This window comes from Tasmannia lanceolata, unplaced genomic scaffold (assembly GCF_043159265.1).
Source record: "Tasmannia lanceolata isolate RefF3 unplaced genomic scaffold, GAP_Taslan_0.1 ptg000006l, whole genome shotgun sequence".
NCBI lineage: Eukaryota > Viridiplantae > Streptophyta > Magnoliopsida > Canellales > Winteraceae > Tasmannia > Tasmannia lanceolata.
The window spans coordinates 11,888,365-11,916,128 of record NW_027518683.1 but is presented as its reverse complement, the minus strand read 5'-3'; the positions used below and the strand labels follow the sequence as shown (position 1 = coordinate 11,916,128).

Below are 27,764 nucleotides of genomic sequence, written 5' to 3'. Positions count from 1 at the left end.
GTGCCCATATAGCACTTTTTTTTGAAAAAATAATGGTTTTTATCATAATTTCGGTTAACAGATTTTTTTGTTTTTTGAGATAACTGAAACTGAAACCGAATAACATAATTTCCAAAAGGAAAAAACCGAAACCGAACCGAAAAGGAAAAAAACTGAACCGAACCAACCGAACCAATTCGGTTCGGTTCGATTATTCGGTTTTAACCGAATAATGAACACCCCAAGATATATTGATGAGACAGCCCTGACATAGTGGCATAAATGTCTTCAAATTGTTTTTCACGTTGACAACACTTGTAGAAATAACACTAGCGTTCTTGATGGGCCCCACTCCCTTCAAAACATGAGGGGGGAAATGGTGGGCCCCACCTTATGCATGGCTTGGTGGAGGCCGTGAGACCTAGACCTAGCAAAAAGTGACCCGGACCCACGGGTCGACCCGGCCCGCCTGTAATTTAACGGGTCCGGGTCAATAGTTGGTGACCCGTTTGATATTTGACCCGGCCCGTACGGGTCACGTCAAAACTGGGCCGGGCTGGGTGGACCTGAGGGTGGCCATAAAAAACCAGATGATTTAGATTTTATATAGTGTAAGCCCTTATAATCCCGTATTTTTAAGATTGTATTGTATGGACCACATCTTAGGATGATCTAAACCGTTCATGTGAAGGAACACAACTTAAATAGGTTGTGTCTCAAAAATCATTTCCTCAGGATGATCCTAGCCCTCCGATCTATAGAGGTTTCCATACATAATAATATTCGATTCCTACATAGATCAGAGGACTAGGATCATCCTATGGAAATGACTTTGGGCTCAACCTATTTACGTTATTGACCATCACATGGACGGTTTGGATCATCCTATTATAGTGTGGGAAAAAACAACAAAGAAAAAAGAAAAAAAAAAGGGTGACCCGCGGGTCGACCCGCCCGTACGGGTGGTGTCCGGGTCCAAGTGACCCGTAAATTTTACGGGTCATTTTTTACCCGGACCGTTTGACCCGGACCCGTGGGTCGGGTCAAACCCGGCCCAGCCCACCAGTTTGCCAGGTCTAGGAACAAAACATGAGGTAAAATGGTGGGGTCCAACTTGTCAAAACACGGTGTAAAATGGTGGGCCTCATCCTATGGATTTGGGTGGAGAATGTGTGCCCACTCATAGAGAAATGGTGGGCCCCACAATATGCATGGGTTTGGGTAGAGATGGTGGACAACCGATGCTATTTATGAGTGTAAAATGATGGGCTCCACCATATGCATGAGTTTAAAATAGTGAGCCCGACCTCATCAAAACATGAGGTGAAAAATGGTGGGCCCACCTTATGCATGGGCTTGGGTGGAGAACCGTGGGACGCACCTCATCAAAACATAATGAAAAGTAGTAGGCCCCGCCTGATGCATTGGTTTAGAGTGGAGTTGTTGGGACCCACCCTATAAAAATATAGTGTGAAAAGATTTGCCCCACCCTACGAATGGATTTGGGTGGAGATGGTTGGTCCCACCATATGCATGTTTTGGTGGGCCTCACCTAATGCTATGCATGGGTGCTAAATGATGGACTTGATCTTATCAAAACAAAGAGATGGGCCCCACCTATATTATGCATGAGATGTAAAAACATCCATGACGAAAAAAATTTTACTAAAAAGTTCTAATAAAAATCCATCATGGATTGAATCGGATTCGCTAATGGCGGTTAAAATTGTGAAAGGAGACTATGAATGTCCATTGCATGCTAAACCAACTCCAGCAAAGATCACAAACATCCTATCATCGTTCAAAAACTGGAGGATGTCTCACTTATGGACAGAAGCAAATGTAGCTGCGGATTACCTGTCTAAGGCTAACTGCCCCTGTAGAGGCCAAGACATCAATCCATTGTTGGTCCCCACTCAGCTTGATGAGATTGTATTGAAGGACTCCAATGGAAACTCATATATTTACGATTTTCATTTAAAGTCTGGTAGTGGTCTTTGCCTAACCCAAGCTAGCCCATCAAAAAAAAGAGAGAGCGGCCCAGTGCACGAGGCTCCCGCCATTACAGGGTTTGGGAAAGGCTAGATAAATGTACACAGCTTTATCCCTGCTTTGCAGAGAAGCTATTTCTGTTACTCGAACCCGTGAGCACCAGGTCACAATGGAGCAACCTTACCGTTGCGCCAAGGCTCGCCTTCCAGCCCATCAAAGGAAGAAAAAAATTCCATCATAAATGGATTGCTGTCCAAAGTCTAAACTCGCCTTAAGATAAGACAAATTGGACAGCTGTGATAGTGGATGCAAATAGTAATTTGAGCTACCTATTGATTCGCAGTAGTTAAAACTCAGTTGAAGTAGAAATTAAGATACAAAAAGGACAGCCTGTAAGCGACTCTTTTGTTTTCCAATAGCTAAAGTTGAATTGCAGTAGAAAGATACAAAAAACACCAGTGTTGAGCTACCCTATTTTTTTACAATAGCTAAAGCTCAATTGCAGTAGAAAAATACAAAAAGAACCACCGCTTCATGTTTTCGAGGCATCTTGCATATGGGCTACTTGTGAGAAGAAATATATATTTGGGAGCTAGAGGTCGAAGCTAGCGTGAATTTCAAGAGTCCGAGCTGTAATTCTTGTTTGGACACAGGAATGTTCAAGATGCTCACTATCAGTCAATCAACTTTTGGGGGAATCCTTGCTGTTGACAGTGGGCTATTGCTGATCCGACAATTACCAAAGTTTGATTATTGTGATGTTAGGCTTATGATCCAAACTAAGAGGTAGGCCAGATTGATTGAAGATTGTGCCTAATTGGGTGCTAAAGAATGCTGATGCTTTTAGTTTTAGGGAGGGGAAGTGATATTTACACCCCCTTTGATCACCAGGGACACCCAGCGCTAGTCCGCTAGTGATCCCATTTATCCCCCCCCCCCTCCCCCCGCGCGCGGCAACGTGAATTGTGGGCAGACTTTAAAGGCTTTTTGACGTCAAATCACATTAACATGGGGGGCACATAATCCTACAGGGCCCAAAAAAAATCATCACCCTAGTTTAATTGTAGTGTTGGTAATTTCTGTAGAGTTGTAGGGCCTCTTTGGATGCCACCAAAATTGGTCTCGATATTTGGAAGCAAGATTATTTTGATTTAACATTATATATTGGGAAATGGGAAGTCATTATCAAAATCATTTCTATAACTATTATAATCATTGCTCGCAAATAGTCATATTTAAATTCAAGAGGATTTTCTTGTAGCAAAATGATACAGGGACGCCCTCATAAGGACGACGAAGTAGGATAGGACAGTTAATAAAAAGCCGGAATTGAGCTGGGTCCACTTAAGTGAAGGCCAGGAGTCATGGTGTCAACAAATCTACTTCCAATCATAACCACCTATGTCTTGGTCTCAATCCGCTCGGATCCATTTTCGACCTGACCCTTTTAGAGTGCTTTTTGGATCCTACTTTGTGAATCTAGGTTGTGATCCATTTCGAATCGGACCGTCTATCGGAGTGCCCTAGCTTTTACTTACATTGTGCATATATAGTCACGGCTTACACTCGGAGAGAGAAGAGGGAAGAAACTAGTGAGAGACAGGAGAAATGTCATCGGAATGAAAAACATGATAATGCAAAAATACCCATCATAAATAGACATAAATGAACTAAATATAAGAGCTTTTATATGGTGCCCGACCGTCACATATAGTCAAAACGGTACCACCCTTGATATTTCATCCAACAGTAGAGCACTTTTTAAGATGCTGCTGTTGGATCAAATATCAAGCGTGGTACGTTTGACGTACCACCTTGACAGGACTTCACGGTCGGCCACCATATAATTTCTCCTAAATATAAAATAGTAATTTTGTACGTTTTCACTCTCCATTCGGATCCAGGACCATCAAATTTCTTGGCTACATATGGGTCACGACCCTAAATACTTTAGAACCTTGGCAAACTATGGCGATGACCGAGGGAGACATAGCCCTGAAGTACCTGCCCATGGATGAGACGCACAAATTGAGAAATGGTCTAAATTTTTAGGGATTGAGACTCTAGCTCAATCGTCAAGCCTTTTTTCTTTGACCTAGAGTTTAGGGTTCAATCCCAGCTTACCCACACAAAAAAAGATGATAGATGTGGTGCAAGGTCAGCCTTCACTCGCTCAGGTCCTGGCTAGTAGGAATGAAAATGGGCGTGGGTGGGCGATAGGGAGAGATAATTAAACATGAGATGTGGCTAATCATGAAGTCCAGAGTTATGTGGATAATCTGGCCAGATAGGGGGGACCTACAACCTGGAAGTGTCAGTGGACATGTCCAACAAAAAATAAAGCATGGAAGGTTAAAAAAAAGCTACAATAAATCAAATGTCTGTTGAACATTGAAACCGCTCGTGTTGTCATCGATATGGTCTAGGCCTGAATGGCTGATAGACGTGCTCTAATACCATGAAAGAATTTAAAGAATGATGATAAAATGAGATTACTCAATACCTGTTTGATTACAATGAACACTTTAAGACTTAAGGGGTAAAAATTAAAAAGTGATAAAAGATAATTAAACAAGAAAAGTGATAACTATAGAAAATTTTGATGACCCCCAGGAGGGATGCAGCCCCCTTTTAACATGATTTGACATCAAAGTTACCCACAATTCAGTAATTCACGTTAAAGGCGGGGCATCCCTCCTGGGGGGTGAGAAAACTATCTCCCTAGAAATGTTAATCTAGGCTAGTTGCCTTATCCAACCTAGTTACCTCATCTAGCACCAAATCAATCTAATATCATTTATACCGTGTGATCCCATATGTTATGTTATGTTTTGTCGTGTTTATGAAGAAGTACGATGGCTTTGAAACCATATTGGGTGGAAATGAGAAATGAAGTTCGGATTTTAGATTAAAATAAAAACTCAGGATGGAAATAAGGGAAACAATACTAATGTATTTTCTCTCTTGAGAAAATCTTTCAGTTAATATCTTGTGGTTTCCTTTTGTAGTGTAAAGGGGTTTTTCTTTCTATAAGGAAATTAAGGGGTTTGAGAGAGAAGAATGTCTCCATGGAAGAGCAACATGGGCTTATGGGATTGTGTTAATTCCGCTTTTGTAATCTTGTAATCTTTTCTCTAATAGTAGAAGAAGTGATCTCACCTGTGGATGTAGGCTATTGTGTAGAACCACGTAAATTTGTGTGTTCTATGTGTGTTGCTCTCTTTTGATTATTGTGGCTGCTTTTCATTTTGCCTTTTATTGTGTTACTTGATCGGATTTCATTAGCTGACTGGATTTTTCTGCAAGGTATATACTCTTAACAAAATCCACCCTGAAACTATTAAGTAAATATACAACAGAAATGATACCGCCAACCCATTTTCCAGGATAAAGAAAAAAAATTGGAATTGAAATACAAACACATTAATATGAGGATGGTCCGAGGAAGAAGGTGAGGAAGCGATTGGAGAGTACTATTGTTGCCAAATTACCAATACAAGAAAAACGGTTTACACGTATCCGCATGATAATTATTCATGTGAAAATACGTACTTTTAGGAACATTTTTTGAGTTTATTACTGCAATATATTTAGGGAAATGATATCAACGCTCACATGTTTTAATAAGAGGCGCTCAAGTCTCCTGTCATTTAGTATTTTAAGAGCTGTCAGAAGTATATTACAGTTTTCAAAAAGCCCTTTCAAGCCCTTTAAATACTAAACGACAAGAGACTTGAGAGCCTCTTTATTAAAACATGTGAGTGTTGATATCATTTCCCTATATTTAATAGATATAGAAAGATTGCATTTATTCGTCATTTAATAGATATAAAGAAACATAAAAGTATAAGATATTTAATAGCTATAATGATTAAAGGAAACTTTATATTCATAAGGTTTAAGATAACCTCAAAGACCCCCGAGTTTTCCAACATTTGTATGCTGTATAGATATAGTTCAACGTTATCAGCACTCTCTTTAAAATTTAGTTATTTGACCCGTGTAGACGTAGTAATATGAACAATTTTAAGCCCGTACATGGTGCACGGAAGGTGCTAGATAAATACTTAATCGAAAACTTTATATTTATAAGGTTTTAAATAAATTATGGGCCACCCAAGATTTTATATGCTAGTGTAGATAGATATAGTTTATGCATAGTTGGCTATTCATCTAATCCAAATCAGCTCCATAGGGCAAACTAGACAGAATGTACTGTTTCGGAGGTGGTTTTCTGGCATCAAAGCGTCGAGGAAGATGGTTTAGACTGTCAATCTGGACCCCTTCTGCAAAATTTATCATAACAAAATCCATCCGGCTAGACATCGGATGGCTAAAATGGGCGGTTAAAACAAGAAAGGGCCTTTCATCGCACATCTGTGGGACAATTTTCAGATGACATCCATGGTGTGGGTCCCATTTAATAGATGGCCAAGATGAATCATTCAACTGTTCATGTGTCTATATTGCCATCATTCAAAGCCCATCAAAAGAAAGGGGTATGACATCCAGACTTCCTTGGTCTGGTAATGGCAAGATTATCCTCAACACTAATGATCCTTTTGTGATAACCAAAGTGTTGTCTTTATGACTACTAATCTGATTTTCCACACAATCTTCTCCAACAACCTAGCCAACCCAGCCAAAACTAATGAGGTCTTGTATTTTAAATTTGAGTTGTTTTTCTGTTATTCCATTGTAACAACTCATCCCTAATCACACAACTAGCTGCATTTGGATTACCTGAATCAGTAATCGGAATAGGTTTCTCCCATAATAGTAAGGAAAAAATTAAAATTAAAAATTCCAATTCAATAAAAATTTCTTCCTGACGGGCAGAAAACAAATTCCAGCATTTTTTTTCTCTTTAAATCCTTCCCGGCTTCATTTCAACCTCCCTCATTCCAGCCATTTTCTTAAACCAACACTGGATTTGGGCTGAATCGCAATAGGATGCCGATTCCGATGTCTGATTCCAGCAATAAAAAATGCCCACTGTGAAGGAATGAAATACCCTCGCGGACGTGTCATCTAAGACTTGAATGACCATCAGTCACCAGTGTGTAAGCTCTGTTAATGCCTCACCAAACATGCCGGGTACAATTATCACAATCGAGTCTATCAATTGGATGGTCCAGATCAACTGCGCACTGGATGGATCATAGATATAGTTGTATACGGTGTTTCAATGTGTAATCTACACTTCAACACACATAATCCGGCTTTTAAAAGGTTCCTTCGATTCTTTGTTGTTATTGTAATATCAACTAGTTTCTGAATGTTGATTGACCTGCACTCAAAGGTGTCACAGAGAAACCCTATTGGAATAGCACGTTGGGAAGAAAACCTCCCAAGATAAAAAGATAGTCAAGAACACCCCTCAAATCTCCTTGATTCATGATTTCTTGTTCACTTAGTAGAGGACAAACCCTAATCTTTACTTAAATAAACAAAATAAACAAGGGATTGATGGTCAAATATTAGTATCTAATAACCGTCTTGGAGAAGATAATGTCAGTCAATCTCTGTTAACAACATATCAAGATAAATACATATAATGGAGGGCAGGTGGTGTGGCCGACATAAACTTGTACATCAAGAACAAAAGCGAAACATCTAAAGACCCTCACCTCAAACCAAGGGAAGGGTAAAAGGTCCCCACAATTACAACAAAAGGATTAAAAAGAGAAAAAAGGTGAAGCATTCTACAGGTCTCTCATTTGACTACTATTTTCTTATGGCATTGAAACATTGCCTTTGCAGGAAATAGCATGTGATTTACAGTCATTTATGTGATGGGTATGTTAAAAGAAGCTTTAATTTAGTAGGCCATGTTTTGGATTGCAAGAAAAACATTTCTGTCAAAAATAAATTTGTTCTTGGGATTATTTTTTTCTTTCCATGATTTAGAGGGAAATGATATGGCTATGGTTAATTTAGAGAGATATTATTCTATCATATATTGAAGGTCCCTCTTAAGTAAAAATTGATTATGGTTAGTGGGTAATAAAGGTAATAAATTTTAGAAATATTTTCCTTCCCAAACTGGGCCTGGGAAGATATAACTTAATTCCAGTCAAACTTGGGTCAAAACTTGAGAAGGGTGGTGGGGATGTTGTATTCTTGTGAGCGCCGAAAGGTACGAGACAGCCATCATTCAAAGCCGAATCCAGCTTGAGACAAGAGAGGGCCGGATTTGAATTGAATCTCAGAAAAAGACACCCAAAAAGTTCAGAAATACAGCAAGATGGCGTTTGCTTCATTGCTTGTGTTGTATGATTTAATAATTGTGCCTCTGCAACATAGAAACAAAAGTATGTGACATTGGCTTTTGTTTTACTCAGCTTCTAAGCGTACGTGCATCACCCATGTTTTTACCTTGTTTTCGTGAAGTAAATTTCGGAAGTATAACAGAGAAGAAAAACAAACACACAGCCCAAAAAAACCCAACTTATTGAATCTGAACATCAAGTAAAGAAGGGATTGAAAACCCGCTGTTAAAGCTGACAGTTGAAGTAAAGTAAAACAAGAGTAACATGGGTTTCTCAATATTATTATCGCATTACCCATTGCAACAGTGCAACCCACCTTAATGGCTAATTTGGGCTTTTCTCTTTATTATCCTAATTTACCAATGATCTAGATAAAAACGAAGTCAAACATGTAAACAAAATGATGCTACAATGAACATAAACCCGCATGGACTTGGAATCTGATATGGAGACTCTTAATATATATTGATAGCAGAAAAGATACATAAGGATTTCTTTTCCATTATACTGATATATATCATGTCAGTAGAAGAAAAAAGAACATGTCCCCAACTTAGTTTTCTGTTAGTTTGTCAGTCCTGCTCCTGAGGGAAGTCAGTTCATATCATCTGTTCATGTAAGTTACCAAAGTTCAGTGTTATCAAACATGTCCTCCTTGCTCATCCCCAGATACTCTCCCTTCAGATCATTCCACGCCAAAAATGGGTGTCTGAAAAACACCTAGATTGGGTTTTGCTGCTTCAAAAGCATGGATTGGAGGTGCAACCCAGCTTCCATAGTTGGAATTACCATAACTACTTGCCACAGATATGGGAGTAGCAAAAGGAATGATTGGGTTCTGTTGTTGAATGATCCCACCACCCAAAACTCCATTGCTTTGACTTATTGGAGTAGCTGAAGAAAAATCCATATCCTGGGTTGTGAGACTATGAAAAGGGTAACAGTTTGGTGAGGGCTGGAAAAGTGTGGAGGTGTTCTTTGCATTGTTGTGAGACTGGTTTTGGAGAGCTAGAAGAGACCAGTAGTCATGGTGGTCTGGTTTGATGGGCAATGCGAAGCTGAGCGCCGACGAGTGAGACGCATATGAATCATCTATTTGACTTGTTTCTATGTTCACATTTTCTGATGAAGATTCAGAAGCTTTGGTTTTGCTTGTTATTCCTCCGACGGGAAGATTGCTGTTTGCAATGCTTTTCACGTCGTATCTGCTCATGTCAAAGTTGGTCACTGCATTCAAACCACGGAATTTAATGGCGGCGATATCATATGCTTCTGCCGCTTCTTCTTGAGTGCCTTTATAAATCAACAACCAAAAAGAAATACAACATTAATAACATAGGCAGAGAAAAAAAAATAAAGAAATAAGTAGGCTAAGTAGGAAGAAGTCTTGTTGCGCTATGATACTTAAAGTGCCATCCATTTGGCGAAGAATCAAATACATAATGGCAGGACAAAACACATACACGTGAGATATCAGAAGATAAGATCAACCTACAGATAATACATGCACATGACAATGTGGCCTATAGGTTGACAAAGTTACATACGACCAACCAGCGAGTATAGTGAGTATTTGATTACTCATTATTACATAAGGATGTACCATTATGCACTATCTTGATATGATTCAGTAAGATATAAGATGGATAATCCTAGTACAACAAAGAAGATGGTTCTTTTAAGAACTTACTAAAGGTTCCCAAGTAAAGATCTTTGTTGCCAGCTACTCTTCCGATTCTAGCCTGCCATCTACCATGTTGATGGTGTCTGTAGGAAAAAAAATAATTTCATAACCCACATTTGAGAACTAAATATTTACTAACATAGAATATTATATCAACATCCAAACCCTAGATTTCCATGTCTTGTAGCCAACCTGGTCACTCCTCTATATATCGAGGCCCCTCGAGAGAAGCCGCTACTTTTCCTATAAAATAAATTCGGGAAAAATCAGCAAAACCCATTTGAAAAATAGATATGAAAAATGCATCTAAGGATCTAAGGAAAAAATAATAATTAATCGCTTCCCTTACCTTCTAAGAGATGCGACAAATTCCTGCCTAGTCATGTTCTTCATCTCCTCCAGCTCCTTCTCGTAGTTGGAAACCTTCACAAAACTTGCACCATGAATCTTACATTTACTGTTTTATTTGTTTCTTTCAAATTAAAGTAGTAAGATTCAAAAATTAAAGCTGTAAGATTAAAATTACAGAAAAGTTGGTCGTGGTGGAAGGACCCCAGTACTTGAGAGCGGCAAGATCATAAGCTCTTGCTGCTTTTTCTTCCTTATCATACCCACCTAAAAATAAATAAATAAGATTCTAAACCTTGCAAATGAGTCTCCAATGATGAAAAAATCAAATAAAAACAAAATCTCACCTAAATATACTGGAAAATTTTCAATCCGAAGCAGACATCACACGTCAAGTACATGCCATAAATAACAGTAAAAAAAAAATGTCAGTAAGAGCATATCTCAAAGATGTGCACGTTAGTCAAATACGTAAACGAAAACTATAATACGCTCTAGCAGATAGAGCGTGAGTGTAGCCTGTCTGTCTAATTATAAACCCCTGAAAGGTCAGAACGCTCGTCTTTCTCGGGAACCGAAACGCATCCCGAATGTCATTTAAAGAGAAAGATAACAAAAAAAAGGGTTCCGTTTAAGTCCCCACGCTCCACATGCGTACGTTAGCAAAAATCAGTAAACTTACCTTGTCTTCCTTTCCGACTCTGCCCTTCTCTTCTACAACTATTATCCCACAAATGAGCTTCATATCTCCCAGTCCACCTATGCCTGAAAATTACAAAAAAAAAAAAAAACCCTTCATTTTATCAAACCCTTACAACAACAAAAAAACCATTCTTGTTTTTCGTTATTTACCTGGTAACTCCCCTGTAGATTGAAGTTCTCTGACCAAAGGTCTCAACCCCCTTCTTCGAAACGGAGCCGGTCAAAACAACGGCCTTTTCCAAATCAGTTTGCTCAGTTGTAAACCCTCGGAGAAAACCCGCGGCAATCGTCTTCAGATCGGAATCGTAGATTCCGATATCGGAATCCGTTCCCGGACTCTCGCCGGAGAACCCACTAAGTGTAGGGCCTCCGATGCCGAGAAAGTCCTCGAGCTTTGGACCCACATCGGTGAACTTGTCTTCAACTGACTCGATGGTACCTGAGATTTTTTTTTTTTTTAAAAAAACCCTAAAATGAAGAGAAGAATACGAAATGGAGAGATTAGAAGTGATTAGTTTAAGGGTTTTGATTAACAAACCGTGATTAGTAGGGTTGAAGGCTTCGAGGAGGGAATGAGAGGGTTGGTTTGAGAGAGAGAAGGTAAGCCAGTTTTGGGAATGGGAATCCATGTTGTTTGTTTGAGAGAAGAGATAGGTATTTGCCTATTTGGGAGTGCGAGGAATGAGGGGGGAGGAGGACACAGATATAGAGGTGCGGGGAGGGGTGGGAGAAGGTAAAAGTGGGGTGTGTGTGCACGAGAATCGAGGTTAATATAAATGGGATTTGGGAGAGAGATGCAAGTGGAAGCTTTTCATGGGGCGAGAATGCGGTCTTGACCGTGAGAGAAAACAGGGGGTGTATTTATTAAATAAAGGGGGGGTGGAAGTGTTTGAGGTGGGGAAACAGGAAGGGGATGAAGGAGGCACGTGGACCCAGTTTTCAAATCGTTTCTAGGCCGCTCCTACGTACGAGAAGGTGACCGACACGTGGCATTTGTTTGTCGACGACTGGGGTGCACATGAAGGGCCCAGATGGAGCCCAGGCTGTAGCTATGTGCCACGTATCTCGTCGCTGTTTACGTGGCATGATGATACTGGTACTACGCGCCAGGGTCCGAAATTTTTGTTGGCAACATCTACACCGTTTATTTGGCCATGTATGATGATCAAAGTCGTTGATGTGCTACTCCGCGCAAACAATACAAATAGTGCAAAGTGACTCTATGCACTTGATGAATCGTTGCAACTTGCAAAAATTATGAATAGTGGGACTACGGGAGTACTTATGTTTTTCAAAGTTACTAAAGCTAAAGTCAATGGTCAAATGTACTTCTAAAAACACAAATATTCGGTGGGGCCCAGCAGGGTATCCCAATCACTTCTCCAATTAGAGAGACAAGGTGAGGGCCACTAGGGTATCCCAATCACTTCTCAAATTAGAGAGACCAGGCCTTGCAACGTATCATTGCTAAAGAAAAGCTTTTGCTAAGGTCAATCGCTCCAATATCAATTATTTGGCTCGCGAGCGATATTTACTGGTGCCCTGCATGTAGTGGAGATTAGGGTTATGGATCTTGTGGCTACCTGCAAGAACATGATGATGGTCCCACGTTGATTTAAATGCTAGGATCATCTATATATCCTCTAGGATTGACAAGTGTTATGCCATGTAATGGTATTCTACCACATGACTGCACTCTTTATGGCACTCCTAGTATAAACTTGAGTCCCTCGGAGCTCCGGACTCGGACAACTGATCCATAAGATCATCGACACTCCTACGAACATGTACAAAAGTAAAGAACTTGTCGTTAATCATTCCATTTATCTAATCAAAGTTTTTTGCAAATCTCCATGCACCATTTTTTGCGAATCTCCATGCACCAATGCTCGTGTCCTTAACCCATAAAATAACATTAGAGGAATCACCTTCAACATCCAGCTTACCTTCCATTTGATCCAAAAAAATCATGTCAGAGTTAGTCCATCCAGTCCCAATCAAAGCAAGAGGATAGTGAAGAAGAGAATCCATAATTAGAGGAACCAAATGAATCATGGAAGGAAGTTCACAAGAAAAATTGGCCAAGACACTCACAAAGAGCTCAACATAACGCTACAAAATTAGCTGATTATATAACTCACAAGTATTGAGCATTTAGATTTCTTCGGCTTAGTGTTTATCGCTCAAATGTGTTGCACCTTGGCCCTTCCCCTCTCACATGTTCTGAGTTAGGGTTGCTTTTAAACCTTTATTGTATCATCTTTCTCTTTATCAAATAATCCGGTAAGGGTCCCAGCCAAACCCTAGCTTACCCATTAAAAAAAGGCCATGCCAAAGTGAAGAGGGAGGTCCTCCACTTCAGCAGAATTTATTGTAGCAGGAAGATTGGATAATACATGGATAATAGTGTCTGTTAACAAAACAAATGGCTCCAAATTAAAGCTTAAGTTGTTAGAGTTGGTGTTTTGTAATCATTCATACTTCAACACTCCCTGGATGACTCCTCTTTTGGGCTGGCTATACACATGAATTTTTAATATCAAATATTTGTTGGGTTTTGAAACCAGAACCTTCCCTTAAGCTTCAAGGATTACATAATATTCTCATATAAGCAAGCAAAGAAAGATAAAGATAAAAATAAAAAGTGATTATCCTAATCTAGCTCAGTTTCCTTAGTCTAGCCTTCGTACCCAATATACCACACAATCAAATCAATAAGATCTGATGAGATCTCACATGGACAGTGTCATACTGTCATTGTTATCTCTAAACACACATCTCATTCCTTCTTTGTCGTTTAACCAACCACGTTGAGCTTGAAAACATTAGGTGAGGGAGATCTCGAACCCCCCAAATCTTTTTCTTTTTAAGGCATAAACACCACGTGGCAATTTAATATTTGATGATTTACCAAAAACTCTATAGCATCACGTGCTGGGCTCTGTCCTAAATGGGGGGCAACAAGCGGGTAACCCACAAAACCCGGACAACGTAAAAGCTTTAACATTGAGGAAGAGTAAAAACAGATGCCTTTGTATTAGTTTATTAGTTTATTTGCTTTAGGTGTAAACCAAGGTGGGGAAAGAGATAGGAGAAATCGGCGGTGAGTATTACAGTCTTTGGATGCGTTTCTTAATTCAAGCGCTCTTGTCTGTGGTCAAAGGCAAAAAATAAAAATATATGTCCCCCATCAAGCACACGGCCACTCACGAATTATTCCTCACGTTCCTCTAACCTTATTATATTCTCATCAAACCTTATATTATATTGTTAATATTATTGTGTGATCCATCTTCCCGTCTTAGATATTGTATACACATGAGATACTGTGTACATCTTCTCCTCTTCTAAGGAATTACATGGTGTTCAGTCATTTTTTTTATTCAAAAACACATGGGGACACAGTGATTTGATGATCTAAACTATTCAGGGGCAAAAAATTAATGATTCATTGACTGAGTCTTATGTAATTCTAACTCTATAATCTGTTAGACTCGTGCCAAGGTCCATGCCAAAATCTCTCTTAATGCTGCCACTTGTAAATGTTTGTCTTTCTAAAAAAGGAATAGGTTTTTTTGTAGTCTTCAAAAGTCAGTTATTAATGTATCATAAACAAGGGTTGCATTAAGGTGCGTAGTTAGGAATATCGCTGATGCGGCCGCCGTTTGGCCTAGCCCGTTTTTAAGTGATTTCAGCCTGATAAGTATATGTTTTGGCCCGACTCACATAAAGGGACCTTAGGGCTTATTTCCGTGTCTTGTCTTTGAAGAGGGTTGAGAGCTCAAAAGAAAAAGGGGGAAAGGGTGTCCTAGGGTTTCATGGGGTTTGGTGAGAGATATTGGTCTTCTCTGATAATCTCTTGATCTTATAGTGGATTTTCTCATTACCACTGCCGTGGACGTAGGCTTTGACGAACCACGTAAATATTTATGTGTTCGTGTGATTGCTTGTGTTTGTTCTTTTGTTTCGCTTTGCCATTGAAATCGCAGATTGTTGTTAAAGGGGTTTTCATAACAAACGAGATCCCCTTGAGAAAATAAAGACCACAATGAAATTGACTGATGATTTCGTCAATTTTAAAGTAATTTTTGGCTTTTGTCGGGATACATGCCTCCTTCTTTGTCTTATTCCATACGTGTCAGGAGATAGCCTCTCCGCTTTTTTTCCATACAGATTCCCTACGAAAATGGACTCAGTTCTTATCAGAGACATTGGTTCTTCGTCAGAGTGGAGTACCCGGAGTATGCTGACTTTTTAAAGTATGCATTTGTCACGCCCCGAACCGTATTCTTAGGCTGGTGCCCGTAACAGCCACCAACAATATCCGTAGAGTTACCCCCACGAACACGCAAGGCTCAACTTCTAACATTGCACTAATTTACTCTTAGTAGAACCACTTTAAAAAGGTACACCTTTCAGAGCATTTACAAACTATTTCGGAAGCTAAATTTACTTCATTAAAATAATAAAAGATCTCAAATACAAAAGTCATAATAAGTCTTCTAAATACATCAACATCAAATCACCTCACCACGCTAAATACTGAAGTATAAAGTAAAAGACTGAAGTAAAATCTATGAATCAACGGCGTGGCAAATCTCCACTGCTTAGCGGACCTACCAGCGATCCTCAAGATCTGAAAAATGGTAAGCAACAATAATGAGCACAACAGCCCAGCGGATAAACCATAACCGACCAGCTAATACACAGTCACACACACACACACACACACACACACACACACACACACACACATATATATGAAACGATGCAATGTCTGAATCTTGACTTATGCAAATATTATGAATGACATGCTTTTCATGTTTCAAGTCAACAATATTTCAAAGAAAGTTATTTGGAAAGTTACTTGTGAAAGAAAGTACATTATGAAGTTTTTAAATCTATAACTTGTTTGAAATCATTATCTATGGGTTTGCCAGTCTTCTCTGAGGCCAATGTCACACCTCATTGGCAAACAAGTACCCAAACGAATGAGGCCACACCACATTGACGAACATTTACGGGACCGCAATCCCAAGTGCGTGCAAATATATAATCAATCGTCCTCACCCCGAAATCCATCAGTGGTGGCCTGCGAAATCAATTGCCTATGGCAAACACAAGTTACCAAGCGAAATCCATCGTCTTATGGTAAAGGACACTAAAGTACCCCGTGAAATCCATCACCAGGGCCTGAGCAACGTTACGAGCTCCATCTCAACCATGATCTACGTGATCACATCCAGCGAACAGACCCGATGGCATGTAGTTGGTACCAAATTAGCGAAACACAACTCATATTGACAATTCCATACCAAGACTGAGGTAAGTCTCAATTTGAAGATTATAATTAATTTTAGAAAAAATTTAGGTCTCAAAGTACTTAGGGTATCTTTCAACCCATTTTTCCCAATATGTCAAGGGTATCTTCCAAAGTATATGTTAAGGGTAACTTTCAACCCGAATAGTTATAATGACAAGGGTATCTTCCAACGTATATGTTAAGGGTATCTTTCAATCCGATCATGTGATTTACCAAAGTTATACTCAACCCAATCAAATTTAACTTTTCTATCCGTTTCAAATTTGGATATTGTAATCAAGCTAAAGAAGAACATGTATTTTTGTTTCCAATGTGAAATATTCTTTTCAAGATTTCCTATGCAATTTGTGCATATCATACAACATAGTCACTTTTATTCCTTTACAAATCTTTGTTTCAATGCATGTGCAAAACTATGTTTTTTCTCAATTTGAAAATACAATCAATTTCCAACAGTACATGCACTATCATATATGAATCATGTAATTAAATAACATAATATTTACAAAACATGCATAGAGTACATAAATGATCTATTCCGTGTAGTGTTACTAAATTCCTTTTCTTTTCAAAAATTCAAATGCATTCAATGTATTTTATCAAAGGTCTATATCAATTACAACAAGATTTAATGCCTCATTACAAGATTCTACATAATCGTATAGTTTGCATATATCATAACTTAGTGTCATAATGCAACTATAGGAAAAGACATAATACACCGGTAGGGGACGGTCTACCTACCTCAATTTGCACTCCCTCCAAGATGATTCCGACGGCTCTTGGACAATTTCCAAAGTTTTGACTCATTCCCTTCTTCTCCCTTGAATGAACAAGATCCTCCCCCAAAGAACCTTTTATCTCTCTCTCTCTCTCTCTCTCTCTCTCTCTCTCTCTCTCTCTCTCTCTCTCTCTCTCTCTCTCTCTCTCTCTCTCTCTCTCTGTGTGTGTGTGTTCACAACCTCTTCATCTCTTTCTCAACAAAGCAAAGGTAGAGAACATGGGGTAGTCGACTTCTTTAAATAGGGATGGAGAACTAGTTGTGTGACCCTCCATCTCCCCTTAATGCAAGACATAAGTGCTTTGCACAATTGAAGACCCATTCATTTCCCCTTTTTAATGCAAAACAATGTCCTCCTCATAAATCACACGTTTTCTCTACTTAAACATGTACCCTAAGGTCTTCTTCAATATAGGTGAATTTGTCTCATGAAGTAATTCTCAATAAATTAAGAGGTCGGGAGCCACACACACCTATGGTTTTCACAAGACTCTCATAGCAATGAAGAAGGTAAGCATCTATGGTGGTTTTCTATAATTAATGGCTATTTCCGGAAGACCATTCATTTTCCAATATGAAATTTAATTTTCCCTCAAACCTTGCCAAAGTGGCACCAAAGTTTGGACGTTTCTATGCTTTGAGACTCTATTAAAGATGAAAGCCCTCCCTTTAATGGCTAATTAACTTTAGTCTTTCTAAATTCCCCCATCTCTTTCTAGTAGTAATTGGTAGGCCTCTCTTCCTATTTGCTTCAACTCAAGGATTAGATGCCCAACATAGGCTAGAAATCTTGAAATTTTTTATCCAAAATTCAATTTACATATAAGTTTATTTTTTATAACGACACCCGCATACAATAATCTAAAAACGTATGCCCATCTTTTGACACTCCTAAAACTTCCTAACTTGGGGCCAGGTATTACAGCATTGGTAAGGCCTTCTATGCTGGCATGAATGATTGGATCTAGGGTGCAACCTGTGCCGAGCTCAACCCGAACCCGACAAGTTCAACCCAATTTTGACTCGGGTTGGATTGGCATTTCCTCGTGTTGGGTTGAGTTACAGTTGAGGTCTTCGGCAGCCGTCTGTTGGGTTTAAATTGAGCACAAACCAAACAATGACATGTGGCCCTAGACCAGCAAAATACTATCAAGCAAATAAAGCCGTGTGGAGAGACACGTCCCCCCAAGCTATGATATGATCTCCTTTGCCAACACGATTACTCCTCCCAGCACGAAACTCCCATGCCTCATGCGCCGTCTCACTAGCCAATCAAGAGCCATCGGAAAACTCCGGGGACAAAGCGACACCAGCGTCAATCACGACACCCCTTTGCAAAGTCTCATCATCAGTGATAGTCCTGCAAAAGCCAGATAGATCGGGAACACTAGCAAAGGCACCAATGCCAACCCTCACCGTGGCTGCACAAGCAAGCCCCTCCTACAAGGAAGCTCAATCTATGAAAAGGGAAACCCACACTCATTGGAGGAGGGGCCAAGGTACGCAAGGGAAACCCTTGATTTTGTGCTTAGTTCCATCTGTTATCTCAAGAGTTGACTTGCGTGTCAAAGGGTTCCTCTTGAGTTCCCAACTCCGGATGTCCTTAATCCTTTGTTGTTTGCGCAGGTCGACTCCAAATCCCCTGTCAATCATAGTGCAGAAAGGAGGGATCCACTCGCGCTTTCAAATTGGATTTGAATGGCAACACCATCCCATCCCGTACCTGGCCCTATCCTCTAATTTTATCATAATGTTCATAATTTTAGGGTTATATTTTCTTTTTTGTATTTTTTTTCTATTTTTCACCGAGCCTACCCGAAATCAACCTGGCTCAATTTGGAATTAAAAGATGGATTAGACGGGCTGGGTTAGGCTTGAGAGATTAAGAGGAGAGTTCTTTTAGAGTTCCTACTCGACCCAAGGCTTGGGTGGGGTCAGGTTAGGGTTGAGAGAATGCTAGATTGGGTTGGGCTAGCCTTAGCCCCCAAGCTCTCTCTCTCACACACACACACTCAGACACACAGCTGTCTCGGTGTGAATGAAATGCACCTTTGCACCCTTTGGAAAAGGAGGAGAGAAGGCCGCAATGCATGGAAGCACGTGACAGCCGCCCCCTTATTTATGTAAGGGCTTTGTATATATATTTTGACTCTTACACACGTGCCGGTTGAAGTTATTATCTAAAGAGGGGTTGGGTGGTGCCTGGTCAAAAGGCATCCAACGCATGTGGGCTTAAAGGACAGCTGAGAATTTTCAGTTGGTGTCTCGAGAGATATCTGCAAAGGAACTTCAATTTTAAAAACAGGGAACTGAAATGATTTGCACACGGTTTTGTACAAGGGACTGATGGAAAGAGAAAACCTTAGTACCTACCAAAAATAATAAAGAGAGAGAGATAACATTAGTAGGGCCCATTATGGATAGGCCACACATAAAAATCGATGGGCAAGCGATTAATTACAACTAGACGTGGCAAAATGTGACCCGGACCCACGGGTCTACCCGGCCCGCTTGTAATTTACGGGTCTGGATCACTAAATTAGTGACCGGTTGAAATTTGACCCGGCCCGTACTGGTCGCATTAAACCTGGGCCAACTGGGTTTACCTGCGGGTGCCCATGGGTACCCGTAAAAACCCAAATGATCGAGATTTTATATGGAGTAAGCCCTTATAGTCCCGTATTTTTCAGAAAGTACTTTACAGACCACATCATAGGAAGATCTAAACCATCCATGTGATGGAACACAACGTAAATAGGTTGTGCCCCCAAATATTATTTCCATAGGATGATCCTAGCACTCCAATCTATAGAGTTTTTCATAAATAATAATATTCATAGATAAGTGGGCAAGGATCATCCTATGGAAATTATTTTTTGTGCACAACCTATTTACATTATGGCCCATCACATGGACGGTTTAGATCACCCTATAGTGTGGGAGTAAAACGAGCAAAAAAAAAAAAAATGGGAGACCCATGGGTCCACCCGGCCCATATGGGTGGGGTCTAGGTTCACAAACTAGTGACCCGTAAGATTCCGGGTCATTTGTGACCCGGCCCGTCCCAAGCGAACCCGTACGGGTGGGTTGAAACTCGGCCCAGCCCACCCGGTTGCCAGGTCTAATTACAGCCAGGAAAACTGACCTTCCTTAAATGGACAGTCTGTTGTGCCAAGTGCAGTTTTCACGCCTCCAATTGTTCTAGTTCTTGTACCATTGTTTAAGAACACTTAGAGACAGTCATTGACTCACCCTAGTCAACTCGGTGGGGCGCTACTGAGCCATTAAAAAACTCCTATAAGAGTGATATGGGATGATCTTATCTAGAAATAATCAAAATCAACTTGAATCTAGGGGAGCAACTTGGGTCGGGTTGGGGCCAACCCGAACCCGACCCGAGTTACAACCTGATGAGGTTCGACCTGAAATGACATGAGGAGCCCTTTTTCCAACCCGACCCGAATTCAGCCAAACCTAACCTGACTCAACCCGAGTGTTTAAGCTTACTAAAAAATGTCGGTTTTCACTCAAGTCGGGTTGCCCAAGCCCTTAACCTGAACCTGATCTGAACTCAATCCGGGTTGGGAAAACTCAACCCAAACCTCACCTCACCCCGGCCGAAGGATACCCTACTTTTTTTCAGGCTGAACCTGACGGGTTCGAGTTTAACCCGACCTGAGTTGCACACTTGCACCCCTACTTGAATCACACCCAAACCTGTTATACCACTGAAACTTGTCGTAACATAGACTTTGAAGCACGAATGAGGTTCGTCGATGAGTCTGGCTAGGTGGATAGTCATTGTCGAGTCAATCATAATGATCAATGTCCGGGTCCCACAAGCGGACATTTATGCGTAATCAAGAGCTTTGATCTTATGGACCAACATGACGATTCCAAATGAAAATACCATAAACAAGATATAAAGGGCTACAAAATTAATAATTTAGCTTTCTTGGTAGAACCCTAAGCTCGATTAAATGGGGGCATCCGATTTGTTGTCACTAATTGGCTGTTAGCTAGGATCTTTCCTAATAGCCAATTTTTGTGCACCCCCCCCCACCCCCCCACCCCCCTCCACGCCGCACGCATGGGACCTTAAAATGGCTGTTAGTAAATAACCTAACAACGATTCATATTTTACCAGTTTTGTTAAGAATAGTATATAATCATTTACATAAAAGAAAATCATACCCATATCATAAAACTTATAAACAGTGAAATAATGCCCTGAAACCGTATCCATGCTACACGATCACTACATAAATAAAATTTGCCTTTTTCCCTTGGTTTTTAGTAGGGCGCTGTTTGGATTGCAAGAAAATTATTTTTGATGGAAATTTTGTTCTTGAGAAATTTCTTTTCTTTTCTTCCATGAAATAAGAGGGAAATGATATGATTATGCTTAATTAAGAGGAATATTATCATAATTTGAAGATCCCTCAAAGTAAAAATTGAATAGGATTGGTTCAAGTTATAAATTTTTAATATCTAAAAAAGTTGGAACATTTAAAAATATTTTTCCTTTACAAACTTTTCTAAAAAATTCTACAATCCAAACACGATCAGATGAAGAAGGGAGCTATTTACTAAATTATATAATAAAATGGATTGCGACTCTTGCTAAGATAATCTATTGATACAGAGATGATAATGCCCTCCTATCAATACTATATATATAGATGATGGGAAAACTAGGGAAGAAATCAAGGTTATTTAAAATCTTAGCAATGTAAAGTTCCATTAACTATTATTTATGCCTGTCATATATGCCTCGTGTAATCAAATCGCAGCCCTTCTAGGTGTGCCCTTGCGCCTGTTCCTACGTCTCATAACATGCTTGGTCCTTACCTCCACACCTTCCTCCACATTAACTCCACTTTCATAAGAAGTGAAATCCTCAACCTTGGTTTTCTCTGCAACACTCCCTCCTTTTCTTGTTTCGCTATCTTTATCTTCCTTATCCATCTTTCTTGGCCTCCCTCTCTTCTTCTGCTGTTGCACCACGATCGGGTTATCTTCAACCCTCGGTTCCTCCCAAACCGAACATATCTTCATCTCTTCTGCTTCTTCCTCCATCTTCTCTATCAATGACTCGTCCTCGTAAGCCCTCTTGGAGTCATTATAGCCACAAAATGGACGTCCTTAATTTTTCTCTCTAAATTAGCATCAACGGTTGTATGTGGTGGACTGCACGTAGTAGACATTTAATGTCGCCTTGACTCGTTTGCTAATTTTTGATGATGGTGGGTGGAAGTTTTAAGGAATGCTAAGAAATAAGCCGACTTATGAGGCATGCCTTAGTGCTTAGGTAGGGTGTGTGAGTGCCTACTTAAAGTAGAAAAATGGGGTGGAGAGCATTGTAGTGAGCAATTAATTACAAAGAGGACTTCAATCGACATCAGAGACAGCAGTACTTTGGTATAAATGGAGATGGGAAAGAAAGGTGTTTCAAAGCATTTTCTCGAGTAGCTTGGCTGGGATTTATAGTTCATGTCGACTTAAAACTACGCCGATTTGTTTCTTCAAGTTGAAGAGGACTCGGCTGATTTTGTAGTACTTGGTTGAGTTTTCTAATTACTGTTTGAATATCTAGTGTACTTGATAGTGTTTTTTCATACACACGATTGGGTTTTCCTAGTAATTAATCGGGTTCGTGTAGTGTAAAACACCGAGTTACCCCTTTGAATCAGCATGAGTCGTGATGACTACATCTCGTCCAATGCAGTCATTAGTCGTGGTTGGGTATGGTCCTCCATTAAAGACAATTAAAATCATTCTGATCAAAGTCCCCATTGGTTCCCCTTTGACCTTTTGACACGTTGTGAAGCCCACAATGGGACCCACTATTGATAGTTAGGATCAAGGCTAATGGTGATGGTCCATGTAGTCATACGTCAAATTGAGGGAAATGCTCCATGTGAATTGCCATGGAAAAGCTCTCTAGTAATGGATCATTGTATCTTTAACATTGGATGGTGATACTTAACGGGGGCTATTTACCTTTTAGGAAGTGTTAGATCAAGTGGGCCCTCTTTAATTCTAACATCATTAGCTGATAGTAGACCACAACCTTGTTGAAAATGAAATTTACATTGCCACAAATTTTATATAAATACATGTGGACAGTGGATTCAGTATTTTCATTGTTCATCTAGAAATAATAAAGATATTAAACAAAATAATACCCTGTATTTATCTACACAAAATATAAAAAAAACATGCCCTTCAAACCTCCCTAGCCATGCACACCATGGCTCTAGAAAAGTTCAAACGGGTGCACCTCCAAGCCCAATCCAGCCCTTCAATTCTCCGACTCCTGCCAGAAACCTTTGCCGGCATCGCACACTTCTGAGACTTCGGCACCGGAAGCTTTGATGATGGCGAAGAGCTATCAAAAGAAGACAATGACGAAGATGAACTCGAATTTCGAGGGGACGACATCGAATCTGACATGCTATCTCCACCACTCCAGAATCCGAAACTATCAACCGGATCAATAGAAGGGCCATCTTCGGATCCCATCTGACTTTGACTTTGTTGACTTTTCTTCAACTTCTTCCAGAACCACAGGCTCAGACGGTTCGAGACACCCTTGGACCGAGGGCTGCACCGGTGAGCCAGGCGTGAGCTCAGCACCGCCGGCGGAGGGCTAAGTTGCGGAAGTGGCTTGCTTTCCGGTGGATTCTTTGGTTCTCCGGGCCGTGTTTCCCAGTCAAATGGAATTTTTCCGGCAACTTGGTAATATATACGAGAAGATAAGCCCTTGGACATGTCCCTAGAGAGAAGCTTATTGAAGAACAACTCCTCACCTTGAAATAGGGACATGGTGCTACTTTTGTCTGATGGATTTTCTGTATTCATGGAAATGAGATCTTTGATTTCTTTCATTCTCAAATCTGAGGTTGTTTGATGGGTGTTTGAGTGAAAGTGTAAGTTGGTTAGAAGAGAGGGAGACGTGCATATATATAGAGGTTTGGTGCATAGCGGGTTTGGAGGTTGATGGCAGGGGTATTAGGGTGCATGATCCGGTTGAAGAGGAGTTTTGGGTTTTGTTTTATATTTTTTTTGGTGCATTTCAGTTTCTTGGCCACTTTCCTTCGATGAGAATCTTACGTAACCCATTTGGGTGTGTTGGGAGGCTGTTGCATATGCAATTACTAAACTCACAAGACTCTCTTAGCTTTTTGTTCTCTTGCTTTATTATTATTTATCATGCTTCACCCGTCTCTCGTATGAGGAATGGTTCAGTACAGAGCGTATGCAGCAATTGATATGGTGTATATTTGGTGGATTGGATGCTCAACATTGCATCTGAGTCGTTTACTGATCAACGGGTGGTGATGAGCCATGCGGTCTTGATCAGACTATGTTGACGAGTGTCAATATCGTAGTTTTAAATTTAAGCAAACATAAATAAGGGTACCTCCAATGCTCAACCTTCACGTGTCACCGTCCAAAGATTTGAATCGATGTTTGGGTTACACATATCTGGCATATGTGTATTAAGAAGCTAATTGATTAATTACCAAGAGTAATGTCCATCTAGTGGTATTAAAAAAATTTGTGAAATCTTTCTTGATTTTAAACTGAGGATTAAGGATAATCTTGCAATGGGTCTCCCATGCATGGGAGTCTCCAATTATCTTCAAGAAGTGGCATCTGCAGTGCTTCTCAGCGCTAGGATTCAAGGTTAAATAATCAGTCATTAACAAGCTTCTTATCTGAAGTCATTAAAGGTGAGGCCTACTGGGGTGTACCTTTCTGTATCGCACATACTCTAAGCTTTCTCCCTTTTTCTATACTGAGGAAGGTATATGTGTATTAATAGAGTTGAAAACGAAGAAGAAAAAGTGAGTCACCCAGCATTTGGGTCGTCCCTTGCCCAAGTGTTGGTTCAAAGTCTTACCTGCAGATGGTTTTGATGTTTAATACGATTATTCACAAATGATAAATACACTAATTTTATAAATATAATAATTAATGGAGGGGAATTGCTAGCGTCCATCGCAAAAGGCATTTCGCAGCTGGTCTGTCGCACGTCATACCAGCCACCTCGTGCATGGAGACAAAAGCCGTTGTCTTCATTTACAAGGTGGCTGGTCTGACATGCAACAGACCAGCTGCATGTCAGACCTTAGATATAGGACGTGCCCAAGAAATGAGTCATCCTAACCCATCGATTTGTGCAGTTTGCCTGAAACCGTTCCATCCAAAATTGAGGGGCACAAGTCGAATGGTTAGGACTAAGGATCTTCTTTTGGCCCCCATTTTTGGGCAAGGCATGTAGGTTTCAAAAAATGAATGGTTTAGATCATCCATTTGTGTGGGCCCACTATATACATTGGTTACACGTATACAGTAACTGGGGCCAATGATCGAATTGTTAGCCTATAGAAAAAAATCAATCAACCAACCAAAATTGTGTGGGCCTACATTGGCTTCATGTTCGCATCACATTGATTTAATTAATCAACCAACCAAAGTAGACAGCAAACAGAACAAATTTTTCCTTTTTCTATGGGAAATTCAAATTCAAATCCCTTCTATCAAGGGCCGTTAGGAACCTTGGCCTACTTAGAAAACTCAAACTCAAAGTACCGAAAATTCAAACTCAAATTAAGCATCCTATCTTAAACAAACAACCATGAAACTGCTCAAAAGCCCTAAAAATTCATAAGCCACTATTTCAATTAGAAGAAGGAACCCGTTTTCCCTTTCTTCCCTGACATAACAATGTCAAACAGGAAGAAGAAGCAACTCTCTTCACCTTCAATAGTCTCTATCGACTGTGTAAAATTCAAGTCTTTCCTGTCATTTGGTCGTCATATCTCCCATCCCAAAACCTCTCCCTCACCAACCAAACCCAAATCAGGGAAAAACCACTCCTTTTCTGAGAGACCAACTTCTCAACCTCCCTTCATTCCTCTTAATTCTCAAACTAACCTCAGAGATGGAAGAGTAGCTGCCCAGGAGTACTGGAAAAGAACCCAACAACTAGAACTTGAGCTTATGAAGCTCGATGAATGGTTAAACAAGGAGATGAAACTTAGAGATTGTCTCAACAAGAAAAACAACAACAGCAATAGCAAAAACCCATCATTTCTGGGAGATATCGATGAAGGTTGTGGTAAAAAGAAAGGCCCAGGTAGTGTGAATGGCCTTTGTATCCACAGAAATATTGTCCAGACAGAGCTAATACGACTGAGAGATGGAGGCTACCTTCATGGCATGAACAAATTGGGAGGGTTCTGGGGAAGACTAGTCATGCATGTCTCTTCACCAGCCATAGCTCCTGCAGAGACTGGTTCCACAGTTTCACAGGTTCCAGTAAATAATTTTATAAAGATTAATAATACCAGTGTATTTATTATTTAAGGTTTATTTATGTCCAGAAAGCTTTCCAAATGGGTCTTTTTGGATATGCTTTTGAATTGTAGTTGTCAAGGATGAGGCTCCATTGAACTTTTTTTTTGAGTTTCCTTGTGTATGGATGAAACAATCAGTGCATATTTATGCGCTATACAGTAGAATTTAAATCTCAGATGTTTTTGTCAATGAATAGTCTATTTTGATGCTCTTATCACTTCTTTTTTTCAGGTTCTACATAGCATGGCATCGCTGGGAATGAATGGTTTGAAAAATTGCTTGATCAAATCAATGCCAATGGGAAAGCTTACTGGTAATATGATGGAGATTACGGGGAGACACGTCAAGCTTGGTTCTGAGGAAGGCTTCATGGAGGCAATTGTCTTGGATGCAATGGAGCAAATGGAAGAATTGGTTTGGCAAGGTCTGAAAATTCAAATGGGCAACAAAGAAAAGGTCAGGAAGGTTTGGGAGCAGAAAGAAAAGAAAATAAATGAAGAATGTATTGTTCTTGTGATGCTGATTCAGTTAAGAGACCAGAAGGAAGAGTGTCAGGCCGTTGGAGAGACTATGATTGGATTGGTGGAGGCATGTGATGCACAGGTTGAGAGGGGGTTTACAATCAAGGGTATTCATGTTGCAGGGATGAAATGCGTCACGGGTGGTTTTAACTGGTTTTGTGAAAAGCAACATGGTTTGGATGAGGGGCAATCCTTCAGGAGGGAAAAGAAAAGCAGGGTGACAGGTCAAGGAGATTTCCTTTGGAGCGTCTCTGTCAGGGGATATGAAGGGAGAGGGAATTGCTGTTGTCTGCAACATGTGAGAAACCCAGACATTGTATTTGCTTGAGATATTTAACAGCAAGGAAATGATAGTTTTAAACATTTCGTAGTAATGATGTTTCTTGATTACATTTCATAGTAAAGATTTTTTCTTGATTACATTACATAGTACAGAATAGGACCCAACAACGTAAAATCATCATTCAGTAAGGAGCCATTTGGATATCGATGTATTAAAATCTTGAATTTCCTCAAAATCCTGGATAGGAGATGAGAGAAGGGGACAGTCCCTTGTTTTCTGATTTCTATCCCCTCTTTTCGTCGAGCAAAAGAATAGGAGATCGTCCCGTGTTTCCAGGTTTTAGAAATCTCAGGTTGGAGGAGAGATTTCTAAAACCTGGATTTCTTACTTAAAATCCAGGATAATATATATAAAATCCAGAATTTTACACCACTTTCAAATAAAAACCCGGATTCTAAAATCCACGTATGTTTTATTTCATTTTCATTCAGAGTTATCAAGTTACCACGG

The 27,764-nt window shown here is 40.0% G+C and overlaps 3 protein-coding genes across 3 annotated transcripts; 1 reads left to right on the top strand and 2 right to left on the bottom strand.

The window, feature by feature from the left end:
• Positions 1-8,691: 8,691 nt before the first annotated feature.
• LOC143878378 (AP2-like ethylene-responsive transcription factor AIL5) lies at positions 8,692-11,702 on the bottom strand. The gene is made up of 9 exons (XM_077380670.1): positions 11,516-11,702; positions 11,128-11,416; positions 10,958-11,040; positions 10,623-10,631; positions 10,454-10,542; positions 10,277-10,350; positions 10,120-10,170; positions 9,934-10,010; positions 8,692-9,536 (listed from the first exon to the last, which is right to left on the bottom strand). The coding sequence occupies exons 1-9, from the start codon at positions 11,604-11,606 to the stop codon at positions 8,929-8,931; spliced, it is 1,371 nt and encodes a 456-aa protein (XP_077236785.1). The 5' UTR covers positions 11,607-11,702; the 3' UTR covers positions 8,692-8,928.
• An 11,512-nt stretch (positions 11,703-23,214) lies between these two features.
• Positions 23,215-24,132, bottom strand: LOC143878377 (uncharacterized). The gene has a single exon (XM_077380669.1). The coding sequence runs from the start codon at positions 23,970-23,972 to the stop codon at positions 23,310-23,312; it is 663 nt and encodes a 220-aa protein (XP_077236784.1). The 5' UTR covers positions 23,973-24,132; the 3' UTR covers positions 23,215-23,309.
• A 1,582-nt stretch (positions 24,133-25,714) lies between these two features.
• On the top strand, positions 25,715-27,308 carry LOC143878376 (uncharacterized). Its single transcript, XM_077380668.1, has 2 exons — positions 25,715-26,405; positions 26,682-27,308. Exons 1-2 carry the CDS (start codon positions 25,818-25,820, stop codon positions 27,297-27,299), a joined length of 1,206 nt encoding a protein of 401 aa, XP_077236783.1. The 5' UTR covers positions 25,715-25,817; the 3' UTR covers positions 27,300-27,308.
• The last annotated feature ends 456 nt before the right edge of the window (positions 27,309-27,764 follow it).

What these genes read in the sequence shown, in the direction of transcription:
- LOC143878376 (XM_077380668.1), top strand. Translation starts at nt 25,818, where the DNA reads ATGTCAAACAGGAAGAAGAAGCAACTCTCTTCACCTTCAATAGTCTCT. An exon ending in CTGGTTCCACAGTTTCACAG is followed by an intron (nt 26,406 to 26,681) that starts GTTCCAGTAAAT and finishes TCTTTTTTTCAG; the next exon opens with GTTCTACATAGCATGGCATC.
- LOC143878377 (XM_077380669.1), bottom strand. Translation starts at nt 23,972, where the DNA reads ATGAAAGAAATCAAAGATCTCATTTCCATGAATACAGAAAATCCATCA.
- LOC143878378 (XM_077380670.1), bottom strand. Translation starts at nt 11,606, where the DNA reads ATGGATTCCCATTCCCAAAACTGGCTTACCTTCTCTCTCTCAAACCAA. An exon ending in ATATATAGAGGAGTGACCAG is followed by an intron (nt 10,011 to 10,119) that starts GTTGGCTACAAG and finishes TTTTTCCTACAG; the next exon opens with ACACCATCAACATGGTAGAT. An exon ending in TCTTTACTTGGGAACCTTTA is followed by an intron (nt 9,537 to 9,933) that starts GTAAGTTCTTAA and finishes TGATTTATAAAG; the next exon opens with GCACTCAAGAAGAAGCGGCA.